Source organism: Oryx dammah, unplaced genomic scaffold, assembly GCF_014754425.2.
Source record: "Oryx dammah isolate SB20612 unplaced genomic scaffold, SCBI_Odam_1.1 HiC_scaffold_15, whole genome shotgun sequence".
NCBI lineage: Eukaryota > Metazoa > Chordata > Mammalia > Artiodactyla > Bovidae > Oryx > Oryx dammah.
The window spans coordinates 31,133,268-31,147,053 of NW_024070199.1; the positions used below are offsets into that span (position 1 = coordinate 31,133,268).

General features: G+C 37.0%; 1 protein-coding gene across 3 annotated transcripts in view; it reads right to left on the reverse strand.

The window, feature by feature from the left end:
- Positions 1–13,786, reverse strand: part of ARHGAP32 (Rho GTPase activating protein 32) — a 128,616-nt gene that overhangs the window by 96,948 nt on the left and 17,882 nt on the right. For 2 of the 3 annotated variants that reach the window (XM_040255662.1, XM_040255660.1), the window contains 2 exons: positions 9,387–9,478; positions 8,370–8,454 (listed from right to left, as the gene is read on the reverse strand). In XM_040255662.1, coding sequence (XP_040111596.1) covers positions 8,370–8,454; positions 9,387–9,478 — 177 coding nt within the window. Of the gene's footprint in view, positions 1–8,369; positions 8,455–8,815; positions 8,858–9,386; positions 9,479–13,786 lie in introns of all 3 variants that reach the window. The other variant, XM_040255663.1, reaches the window with a different exon arrangement.

Genomic DNA, 13,786 nt, shown 5'->3' on the forward strand with positions numbered 1-13,786 from the left:
GAGCCAGGGTGGGCAGAAGGACCCCAATCCTGCAGGCGGCCTGTGAGGGCCAGGGTGGGCAGAAGGACCCTAATCCCACAAGTGAAAAGGGTCCGCACTCTGAAAACTGCTGCTCCAGAGAGCAGAGGTGCCAACAGGCAGATAGTCATTGTTGTTACACCCCCGTATTGTTGGAAAACCCTCCCCCACTGCCTGAAGCCACTTCCACGGAATTTTAAAGGCCAGTGCTCCTCCTTTCCCCTTAATTTTTCTTTTTTCCTTTTGGGGAGCCAGACATAGACTAGGACATTCTAAAGCAATTGCATATATGGGGGAAACTAGGAAGTGACCACACACTGGTCCATGGGGAAGTGAAGACTCAGGAAATACCTGAGGAGACCTTAAGTTTAAACATCAGGCTAGTCCTTGGCACACAGTGAGCCAACAAGTTTTAAAAAATAATAATAAACAAAACCAGAGAACCTTAGGGAAAAGGGAAAATCAGATTTCCAGAGATGCCACATTACTACGTGCATGTGACTCAGTTCAGTTCAGTCACTTTGCGACCCCATGGACTGCAGCACGCAGGGCCTCCCTGTCCATCACCAACTCCTGGAGTTTACTGAAACTCATGTCCATTGAGTCGCTGTTGCCAACCAATCATCTCATCATCTGTCATCCCCTTCTCCTCCTGCCTTCAATCTTTCCCAGCATCAGAATCTTTTCAAATGAGTCAATTCTTCACATCTGGAGGCCAAAGTACTGCAGTTTCAGCTTCAGCATCAGTCCTTCCAATGAATATTCAGGACTGACTTCCTTGACCTGCCTGAGAAATCTGTATGCAGGTCAGGAAGCAACAGTTAGAACTGGACATGGAACAACAGACTGGTTCCAAATAGGAAAAGGAGTGCGTCAAGGCTGTATATTGTCACCCTGCTTATTTAACTTCTATGCAGAGTACATCATGAGAAACACTGGGCTGGAAGAAACACAAGCTGGAATCAAGATTGCCAGGAGAAATATCAATAACCTCAGATACGCAGATGACACCACCCTTATGGCAGAAAGTGAAGAGGAACTAAAAAGCCTCTTGATGAAAGTGAAAGAGGAGAGTGAAAAAGTTTGCTTAAAGCTCGACATTCAGAAAATGAAGATCATGGTATCCGGTCCCATCACTTCATGGGAAATAGATGGTGAAACAGTGGAAATAGTGTCAGACTTTATTTTTGGGGGCTCCAAAATCACTGCAGATGGTGACTGCAGCCATGAAATTAAAAGACTCTTGGAAGAAAAGTTATGACCAACCTAGACAGCATATACAAAAGCAGAGATATTACTTTGCCGACTAAGGTCGGTCTAGTCAAGGCTATGGTTTTTCCTGTGGTCATGTATGGATGTGAGAGTTGGACTGTGAAGAAGGCTGAGCGCCGAAGAATTGATGCTTTTGAGCTGTGGTGTTGGAGAAGACTCTTGAGAGTCCCTTGGACTGCAAGGAGATCCAACCAGTCCATTCTGAAGGAGATCAGCCCTGGGATTTCTTTGGAAGGAATGATGCTAAAGCTGAAACTCCAGTACTTTGGCCACCTCATGCGAAGAGTTGACTCATTGGAAAAGACCCTGATGCTGGGAGGGACTAGGGGCAGGAGGAGAAGGGGATGACAGAGGATGAGATGGCTGGATGGCATCACGGACTCGATGGACGTGAGTCTGAGTGAACTCCGGGAGTTGGTGATGGACAGGGAGGCCTGGTGTGCTGTGATTCATGGGGTCGCAAAGAGTCGGACACGACTGAGCGACTGAACTGAACTGATAGTTGGTATGTGACTAGCTGCTTCTTGCTGCTTTTAAGATTCAAATGTCCAAATCAACAAAAAAACCCAGGTACACAAAGAAACAGAAACTATGGCTAGTTCAAAGCAAAAAAAATAAATCAACAGAAACAATCTGCGAAAAAAAAGATAGTGGATCTATTAGGAAAAGACTTTATGGCAATCACCTTAAAGATGCTCTCCAAAACCAAAGGACAATGTGGACAAAGTAAAGAAGATGACATATGAACAAATGGAAATACCAACAAAAAGAAGTTTCTAAAAAGAAATTCTGCACCCGAAAGCACAATAACTACAGTGAATATTTCACAAGAGAGACAAGTGCAAATGTGAGCAAGTAGAAAAAGAATCAGTAAACGTGAAGGTAAGGTTTGCTCAATGGAAATTACTGATTCTGAGGCATAGGGGGAAAAAAAGGGTGAAGAAAAGTGAATAGAGCCTAAGGGACTTGTGGGAGTCTCAGAATGAGACAAACAAAGGGTAGAGAGAATATCTGAATACTCACTGAAAACTTATAAAACTTGACTGATGATATAAATATAAACAGCCAAGAATCCCAACAAACTCCAAGTAGGATAAACTTCAAGAAACCCACACAAGAAATATTATAACCAAACTTTCAAAAGGCAAATACAATGAGAGAATCTTAAAAGTCGCAAGAGAGAAGCAACTAGTCACATATGAGGAATCTTCAATGAGGATATTAGATTTCTTATCAGAAACTTTGGAGGCCAGAAGGCAGTGGGCCAAGAAATTCAAATTTCTAAAAGAATAAAATTGTCAACCAAGAATACTATAACCAGCAAACCACCCAGCAAAAGTGAGACATAAAATAAGACATTCCCAAATAAACAAAAGTTGAAGAAGTTCACTAACATCAGGCATATTTTCCAAGAAATTCTCAAGAGAGTCCTGCAGTTTGCAACGAAAGGACACTTGGTAAGAATTAGAAAACATACAAAGACCTCAGTAAAGGTAAACACATGGGCAACCACAAAAGCTGGGATTGTGTAACAACACTCTATAATCAGTTTTTGTTTTCTACATGACTTAAGAAACTGATACTTTTTCAAAATTATAAGTCTAAAAGTGAGTACTGGAAGTTTAGTCTGTAACCCTACATTTGTTTTCTACAGAATTTAAGAGATTAATATATTCAAAAGAATTGTTAGTTTATGTTTTAGAGCACACAATGTAAAAAGATGTAATTATATGATATTAACAACTGAAAGGTGTGAGGATCAAGCTGTAAAGGAGCAGAACTTGCGTATGTCATTGAAGTTAAGCTGGTAAAATCAGTGTCATAGCTTTTGGATGTTAAATGTAATCCCCATGGTAACCACAAAGAAAATATCTATAGATAGATACAAAAGGAAATGAGAAAGGAATTGAAACATTTCACTACCAAAATATTAACTAAAAGCAAGATAGGACTAATACAGAAAATAAGGGCCATGAAATCTATAATATATATAGAAAACAAATACCAAAATGACAAATAATTCTTTCTAATCAGTAATTACTATGGATGAAATGGATTAAACTTGACTATCAAAAGACAAAGACAGACACAATGATTAAAAAAATACATGATCCAACTATCAGTTCAGTTCAGTTCAGTCACTCAGGCGTGTCCGACTCTGCGACCCCGTGAATTGCAGCAAGCCAGGCCTCCCTGTCCATCACCAACTCTTGGAGTTCACTCAGACTCACGTCCATCGAGTCAGTGATGCCATCCAGCCATCTCATCCTCTGTCGTCCCCTTCTCCTCCTGCCCCCAATCCCTCCCAGCATCAGAGTCTTTTCCAATGAGTCGACTCTTCGCATGAGGTGGCCAAAGTACTGGAGTTTCAGCTTTAGCATCATTCCTTCCAAAGAAATCCCAGGGCTGATCTTTAGAATGGACTGGTTGGATCTCCTTGCAGTCCAAGGGACTCTCAAGAGTCTTCTTCAACACCACAGTTTAAAAGCATCAATTCTGGGACTCCCCTGGTGGTCCAGTGGCTAAGACTCTGAGCTCTCAATGCTGAGGCCCTTGGTTTGATCCCTGGTTGGGGAACTAGATCCCACATGCCACAAAAGACCCTGTGCAGCCAAATAAATAAATAAAAATAAATATTTTTAAAAAATAAAAGCATCAATTCTTCGGAATTCAGCCCCCATCACAGTCCAACTCTCACATCCATACATGACCACAGGAAAAACCATAGCCTTGACTAGACCGACCTTAGTCGGCAAAGTAATGTCTCTGCTTTTGAATATGCTATCTAGGTTGGTCATAACTTTTCTTCCAAGAGTCTTTTAATTTCATGGCTGCAGTCACCATCTGCAGTGATTTTGGAGCCCCCCAAAATAAAGTCTGACACTATTTCCACTGTTTCACCATCTATTTCCCATGAAGTGATGGGACCGGATACCATGATCTTCATTTTCTGAATGTCGAGCTTTAAGCAAACTTTTTCACTCTCCTCTTTCACTTTCATCAAGAGGCTTTTTAGTTCCTCTTCACTTTCTGCCATAAGGGTGGTATCATCTACATATCTGAGGTTATTGATATTTCTCCCGGCAATCTTGATTCCAGCTTGTGTTTCTTCCAGTGCAGCATTTCTCATGATGTACTCTACATATAAGTTAAATAAGCAGGGTGACAATATACAGCCTTGACGCACTCCTTTTCCTATTTGGAACCAGTCTGTTGTTCCATGTCCAGTTCTAACTGTTGCTTCCTGACCTGCATACAGATTTCTCAAGAGGCAGGTCAGATGGTCTGGTATTCCCATCTGCTGTCTATAAGAAGACTCACTTTAAATTAAAAGCACAATAGGCTATTATGTAAAGAATTTCTAAAACTCAACAACAAAAAAGTAAACAACTCAATTCAAAAATGCAGAAAGGATTTCTAAACATTTCTCACAAGACGATTTCAAATTATCAAATGACAATAAGTATATAAAAAGATGATGAACATTACTAATCATTAGGGAAATGAAAATTTTACTATATTCATTGGTTTGACAAAAATGTTCAAAGATATCATATGTGCGTTAGTCCAGAAACCTTGTCTCTTACCAGTGTTTGATTCCAAGTATCCAAGGGCACTATAATCGGTGTCTCTATAGACCCATCATGCCATGGATGAGCCATGCTCTCTTTACTATGAGACACAAAGTCATTTGTGTCTTTAGTCAGACTGAAGAACCAGGAATCAAGGGGGTGGAAAATGGGAGTGGCACCACTCAAATATTACTCTTAGTGACTCACTAGCAAAATTGGTGCTTCCTGTCATCACAGCTATATGCTCTACTGGCCTAGAGGTCTTAGTTCCAAAGGGAGGAATGTTTCCACTAGAAGACACAGAACTGGAAGTTAAGAGGGTTGTTGAGCTCCTCTGGGTTCCTTACACCTTTAAATCAACAAGCAGAGAAGGGAATTATGCTGTTTGCTGGTATGACTGATCCTCACTATGGGGGAAACTGGTCAACTGTACTGTGATGGAAGTAACGCAGAGTAGTCTGACTGTATGGGACCCCCCAGGGTGTCTCTTAGTATCACCATACCCCATCATAAACTAAATGGAAAATAACAAGAACCCAATTCAGGCAGGACTATTAATGGCCAGACCCAGAATGAAGATTTGGGTCATCTTACCAGGTAAAGAACCACAATCAGCTGAAGTTCTTGCTGAGGAAAATACAGAATGAGTAGTGGATGAAGGCAACTGTAACACCACCTACAACCTGACCATTCACAGAACCAAGAACTATACTTGTTAAGAGTACTTACCCCTTATTTTATTATGAATATGTTTGTGTGTAGTGTGTTTGCACGCATGCAGGCACAAGAAGCAAATACTTTCGTTTTCTTCCCCCTTTTATTGCCTTCTATGATGTAAGATGTATATCATGGTATTTAAGTTTTTTTTTTTTTTTTAACTTTACATCATAGTATTTTAGTTATAGGTTATCAAGAAAAGCAAACACTACCCAAGGACTTAGCATCCTTCTCTAGGAAAAGGGTTAGTGGTTTCAGTTGTATAAAAAGTAGCTAATCATGCTAGACAGAAATATGACCTTATTATTGTTTTTTTTGGTGGTAAGTGTAGTTTAAGGAGTGCCAAGCTGAAAAGGGGTAGACTGTGATAGTTAATTTTATGTGTCAACTCTTCGCCAAACATTATTCCAAACGTTACTGCTATTTTTTAGATGACATTAACATTTAATTCAGTAGACTTTGAGTAAAGTAGATTACCCTTCATAATGGAAAGGGAAAAGGGGAAGGAGAAAAGATTACTCTCCAGTCAGTTGCAGGTCTTAACAGAAAAGAAGACTGACCTCCCATGAAGCAGAGGGAACTCTGACGGCAGAATACCCTAGGACTCAAACTGCAATAGCAGCTCTTCCTTTGGTCTTTAGCCTACTCTGGAGAGTCTGGACTCACAAAATCTGTACAACCACATGAGCCAACTCCTTAAAACCTCTCACTCTCTCTCTCTTTACACATATTGACACACACACAATCCTTACACATATTCATACACACACACACAATTTTGTTCTGTTTCACTACAGAACTCTGACTAACATAGCTGGTCATACTTTAAAGTAAGGTTGTACTCTTTTTTAAAAGGCTGGTGGGTACCACAGTGTTAAAATATTGAAATGTTGTTTCACCAACGACCCATACGACTATTAAGGACAGTTCTCTGCACAGGAGAAGGGCATCAAGGCCCAGCCCCAGTGCTATAGTTTATGTCCCCTGACTGGTTGTCACACTAGAGGTTCTAAATTATTAACATTGCTCCTTTTACACTATACATATATAACAATTACAAGTAACCTGAATGTTAAAGTCAAAACTATGAAACCTTTAAGAAAAAAAATTAGGACAGTATCTTCATAACTTCAGAGTAGGGAAAATCATCTGAAATATGACAGGGAAACCACAAGTTGGAAGATTTATACAAATACACAGACATAAAATGAAGAATAAAATAATCTACATACTAAAAGCAGAATAAAATTTAAAAAGCAGGCCACAGTGTGAGAGAAAGTATTTTCAGTTCACATACAAAAACAACAAAGGACTAGATGCAACATGAAAAGGCTAATATCCAAAATATGTAAAGCATTTCCCTGAATGAAGAAGAAAAATATAAGCAAATCTATAAAACAGAACAAGCAAAGGGCTGATCTAGAGTTTAAAACACTAGGACTCTCAAATGCCCAATAAACATTTGAAAAGATAGGCAACTGTATCAGAAATTAGGAGACTGCTAATTAAAATGCAGTGAGAGAGAACTACGTCCCCATCAGATTGGTAAAAATTAACAAGTATCAAACAACCAAGAATGTGGGAAGAATGTGGGACAACTACTGTTTACTGCTTATGGAAGTATACATTTGTAAACCACTTTAAAAAGTAGTTTGGCATTTGTACATCAGGTTTCATGTAAAACAAAGTTCACTGAGATGCTGTTTAAGCTTAAAGCCAAAAACTGACAATGACCCAAATTTCAGACAAATGAAAGAATTGGTAAGTTACTTGTGACATATGCACACTGTGAGTTAATACACAGCTACGAACAAACTGAACAAACTGTATCTGTATACATCCACAGGAATAAATTTCACAATGTTAAATGAAAGAAGCAAGAAAGAATACATTCAATAATGAAGTGCACCCTGGTTTGATGGGTGGGCTACCCACCCGCCCCTAGGGACCCCTGACTCTTCTTACCCTGCTCTACTCTTTTTACAATAGCTCTTATGTTCTTGGACATCTATGCTCTTTAAGAATGGGTCTTTGATTTTGGTTGCTGTTGTTCACTAGCACAGCCAAAGCACCTAAAACAGTGCCTCACATAGTACTTGCTCAGTAAATATTTGCTGAACAAATTAGAATAATTCCAATTATATAAAGCTCAAAAACAAGTAAAGCTAAGTACCATATTGATTAGGGATGCATATAGACAGTAAAACTATTTAAAAGATGTAAGGTAATAAATACTACAAAAGTAATGGTGTAAGTAACCACTGGGGTAGGGAAGACAAATGCAACAAGAGGGACACAAGAAATTTCTCTCTTAACCTAGACTTTAAAATGTACATAAATATGTACATAATATATATGTATAAATGTATGTGTTTTATATACATGGCTACACATAATATACTTCACAATAAGAAAAACATTGAAAAAAAATTCCATCAGCACTTCTCTGCCTAATCCTACTCTACCTTCACCTTGACTGATTCATCCATCACCACTACGACCCATACAGGAGTCAGGTAAGCACTAAAACAGTTCATGCTGCAGAACAGTCTAGGAATCTGACAGAAATTCTGAAATTTATACTGATTGGATTACACTGTTTCTTGAAATACTACTTGAAATAGGAGTCATCACATGTCAAATATTGGTCAAGAGAAAAAGAATAGAAATTTTCACATCAACCAATAAGACATCAATAGGAAAAACTCCTTCTAGGTGTCACCTATCGGATATACAGATATAGACATAAATACGCCTCGCTTCAGTGTGTAGGAAATATCTCAAATATACCTGTATGCTGCCAAACTCCACGTTCTCATAATGGAAATGTGCACATTCAGCCATCTTCGGAAAGTGACCTTTAGTGAAGGGCAACCTGCGGTAGATGAAATACATGAGAGATAAGATCTCGGAACCATCGGAATTACTAAGCCTGAGGAGGAAATAAGACAGGTTTAAGAGCTCGTGCAGCAAGCAAAACGTTTAATAAGCACATGCGCATGAGTACATATATCCACTCAAAGCTCTTCAGAAACACAGAGGCAAATGGGAAGTGCACAGGTCAAAACCAAAAAAAAAATAAAATAAAATAAGCATCGCTACAGTACTCTCCTGATCTTGACCCACGTCAATGGCCCTAGAAAGACTGTGCTTTCGGTAAATGTCATGGAGACTGTGAACAGCCTGCTCTAAGCAGAAGCAGCATTCCCACCACCAAACACAAAGCCAGCGTTTACCTGTGAATGTTGTCACAGCCCATCAGTCCTGGATTGGTGGGTCTGGATGCAGAATGAAAATTTTATCCTTGTCTTTCCTCCACTTAGGATAAAAACATAGCTATCTAACCCTTTACCAGGTGAAAAGATGCCTTTTCTGTCTAAAACTGAAATGGATACCCTCAGATATTTCACTTCAGAGTCTAACACTGGCATCCACGTCAGGCTTTCTCAAATGCAGAGCTGAGAAACAGCGATATCCTAACTCAAAATACCAAAACTGACTTTTCTAAATGACTGAGAGCATGTATTAAATGTACCAAAAAAGATATACTTGAATTGTTACTATTGAACAAACACAACATAACAGAAAATAACATGAAAGTTATTCCAAGAACAAAATTAAAGTATATTTTTAGACATGTAATCTTCAGACCTGTTCTGCTAACAGTTGAGTCATAACAGTATTATTCAACGTATGGACAGTAAGAGCTCATTTAGTGAGAAATCTGGATAAAAGTTTTAGGAGAACTAAAAAACTGATTTTCATTGATTGGAACTCACTTAAAACTCATTGTAATATTATACTTACTTTTTCACATGTTTAACCTTCATACTGGCTGTACTGCCACATGTCTTAAGACTAAGGTCTCCAGGAATTTCTGGAACATCTGCTCCTCTGGCCTTAAAAAAACAAAGACAAAAGATTTATGACCATTCCTTTATTATGAATACATTTTTAAAAGCAGATTATAGCTCATTTTAATGGTCCTGCTAACTCCATACCAAAAGAAATACATACTTATTTAATAATCTCTTAAAATTATATCTCTTAAAATCTCTTAAAATTGCCAAGAACAAGGAAAAACAGTCACCTAAAAATATTTAACCTTACTGTAAAAGGAAAAATTTTCTGTCAAACTAAGAATTTTCATTCTCTTATAATCACATTTTGAAATCGTTATTGTATTATGTGCCTCAGCACAAATTCTCCCCTCAAAGCTGTTGGAACAAAATAACCCTGATTATGATGATTAATAAAAATTTAAGTGATAATGTGAACATAATTAGGAGATCATAACATACATTTTTCACACTAATATTTGAATTTTAGTGATACATTCAGCTGCCTCATTTTAACAACAGAAACTGGAAAAATCAAAAGATTCTTCACACTCCAGAGAAAGCAAACAGCAAATCCAAATATCTATCTTAAAAAAACAAACTTATGCTATACAATCTATGGCTTGTCACAGAAAAAAACCTGCTGTAGCCAATGTCAAATAATGCAGTAGGGGAGAATACTGTGGATTGAACATTTAAAATGAGTTAAGAGGGGATTCCCAAAGAAGATAAATACACACAATAGACTACTACTTAACCTGTAAAAAGAACAAAACCTTGCCATTTGCAACAACTTAGATGGACCTTGAGGGCATTATGCTAAGTCAAGTTAAGTCAGAAAAAGACAAATACTGTATGGTCTCATTTACATGTGGAATCTAAAATCAAATCAATACAACACCAAACCAAGCTCATAGATACTGAGAACAGACTGGTGGTTGCCAGAGGTGGGAATGGGGAGAGAGTAGGTGAAAAAGGTGAAGAGGTCAAAAGATACAAACTTCTGGCAATAAAACAAAAAAGCCATGGGAACTTAATGTACATGTACAGCACAGTAACTGTAATTCCTAACACTGTCTTGGGCATCTGAAAATTGCTAAGAGAGTAGATCTCAACAGTATTCATCACAAGGAAAAAAAAAAAAGATTTGTTAACTATGTATGGTTACAGATGTGAATCAGACTTACTGTTGTGATCTTTCACAAAGCATACAAATATCAAATCATCAGACTTACGGTTGTGATCTTTCAGTGTATACAAATATCAAATCATACTACTGTGTACCTGAAACTAATACAGTGTTACACTTCAATTTTATATCTCAATAAAATAAAAAAGGGAGGAGATACATAACATCATCTCAAATTTTAAAAATGTTTCTTATTAAAAAAAAAAAAAAAGAAAAAACTAGCCAAGACAGATTAAATGTTAAAATCCATGACTTTTGAAAAATATGAGGTAACAATGTATGAACTTACAAGAATTAACACTGGATATATAAATACCATCAGGAACAACAGGACCCATTTTGTCCAAGGTTTTTGTCCTTACTATGGTTAAACTTGCTATAAGGTTAACAACAGTTAAACTTCCTTAGTTTATTTATAAAGGTTGATGTTTCATCATCAATTGTTCACAGAGTCTTCTTATTCTGTCCTACAGGTCTTCCAAAGGGAAAAAACATTATTATATTCTTTAGTAATGAAATAGAACTCATTCCATCTTGCTATTACATTATGGATTCATTGAACCTTTTCATAAATCTAATAAAGGATCTCAGTATTATTTTTCCTCTACTCTAGACAGAGTTCCTTCAAACTCCTAGGTATTATTTCATCAGTGCCTCTCATCATTCTTAATCCTACTACACTAGAAAAGTATAAAATTTTAAAAATACAGCTTTTTTTAAAAAAAAAGAAAATAAAGGAAACACAGAGAAAAGGAGGTGGCAAACTTTCTCTTAAAGGATCAGAGGGTAAATATTTTAAGTTTATGGACAACACTGTCTCTCCCACAACTCAACTATTTTACAACACAGAAGCAGCCATCTGTAAATGACTTAATATAGATTCATGCTAAAAAAAATTTTACTTGCAAAAACAGGCAGCCAGTAAGTTGAATTTGTCAACCACTGACCTACACCATTGACGCAGTAGGGAAATAAATCATTACCTAGTTTTTATGTTATGCTGCCTAAATTGTTGCACCATCTTTAAAGAAGGTACTTTATGTGGTATACCTCAAATTCATATAACATTATAAATCAATTATACCTCAGTAGAAAAAAAAAAACTTTAAAAGCTTGCTGATTTTGGCATTTTGTTTTGATTGAATATATGTAAGAATTCCATATTTTTCACTTTTCATCCATAACAGAAAAGAGAAAACTGACAAAGATTTTTTACAATGATTAGACACATTAAATGTTGGATATGAATAAACAGCAAGTGGCATGTGAGATTCTAGTAACGTGGGTGAAATTGACCACATATATTAATATGACATCTCACACTGATGATTATACACATCTATTAAAAAAAAAATGAGTCCTCTAGTCAGTCATTCAACTGACTAAAGGACTTATATAAAATTTTGCAACAACCTGGACAACATTCTTTTGACTTCTATGATATCTGTGCATCAAAATTCACTTGACATAAAGAGGTCTGCTATACTTAAATTCACATTAAAATTTCTAACATAATGGATTTACAACATTTGTTCTGTAAATTATTCATAAATTGACTCAAAATTTAAATATAAAGGAGTTTTCAAAAAAAAGAATGTACTGGCCTGGGTTGGTAAATGGTGATGACTTTATTTGGCAGAATGAAAACTAAAATATTACCTGTCCTTTGCAAACAGGCTTTCTGTGCTAGATGGGCCATTGTTCCTAACACACATCCAAGGATAAAAATAAGGAAGCCTGCCAGGTCTATGATCCACCCAGGCAGACATACTAGGGACCATACACCTCTGCAACCACAACTACTAAACAGGAGGTAGAACTGTGACACAGAGGTAAAGTCACAGGCTATCTAAATGGGCCTGACATGAAGACTCTGCCTAAAAACACAAAATGGTAATAATTAGGCAAAAGAACCAATGGTCCAGGAAGCACGAGCGGGTTTGAGAAAATATTTTTGAACCAACAGTTCAACAAGTTGATTCAATCAATTGTTGAATCAACAGTTCAAACGTACCTATAACTATGTAAGTTTTGTCTAGCAATATTTTCCCATAGTCCAGAAATGTCCCAGGTGTAAAAAGTGGTATCATTAATTCTTTTAAGAATCAGTAAACAAAATTAAAAGGAAAATATAGCACTATTCCTCAACTGTCTGATAAACTAACATCTTCACCTACATATTATTCTTTGATAAAATAAATTTTCTTATATTTCTATTGAAAGTACCTAGCTTGAACTATTTCATTCTGTTGTTCTAAATCAAAAGTTAAGAAATTTCTCCTTTAGAAAATACTCATTAAGAGGTGGATGAAACTGGAGCCTATTATACAGAATGAAGTAAGCCAGAAAGAAAAACATCAATACAGTATACTAACACATATATATGAAATTTAGAAAGATGGTAACAATAACCCTGTATGTGAGACAGCAAGAGACACAGATGTATAGAACAGTCTTTTGGACTCTGTGGGAGAGGGCGAGGGTGGGATGATTTGGGAGAATGGCACTGAAACATGTATAATATCATATGTGAAACAAATCGCTGGTCTAGGTTCGATGCATGATACAGGATGCTCAGGGCTGGTGCACTGGGATGACCCAGAGGGATGGTACAGGGAGGGAGGTGGGGAGGGGAGGATGTACACCCATGGCGGATTCATGTTGATGTATGGCAAAACCAATACAATATTGTAAAGTAATTAGCCTCCAATTAAAATAAATCAATTTTTTAAAAAAGAAAATACTCATTAAGTACATTCATTCTTGGAAAACACAATTTTCCCAGTTTATCCATGTTATAATCATCACTTATTTATGCTTCCAAAACATAATTTTATCAATGTCACAGAAATAGTGCCACTAATCAACAGAAAATTAAAGAGACAACAGAGGGTATGGAACATACCACTTAACGAACATACCATGTTCATAAAAGCACCCACCATTTACAATTAAATTCCCTATGAATCTATCTGCAGCAATAAACTGACTTCCTATAAGGTTGGAGAGTATACCACAACTTAAATATAAGCCATAAAAGAAATCCTCACTGGTTAAAAAAAAAAAAAATACAATCTGGGAAAATTTTTAAAAGTGTCATCTGTAAGAAGGAAAGTATTTGTTTCTCCACAGTCTGAACCAGTTAAACCACACAGATTAAAGAGCATCCATTTCAGGAA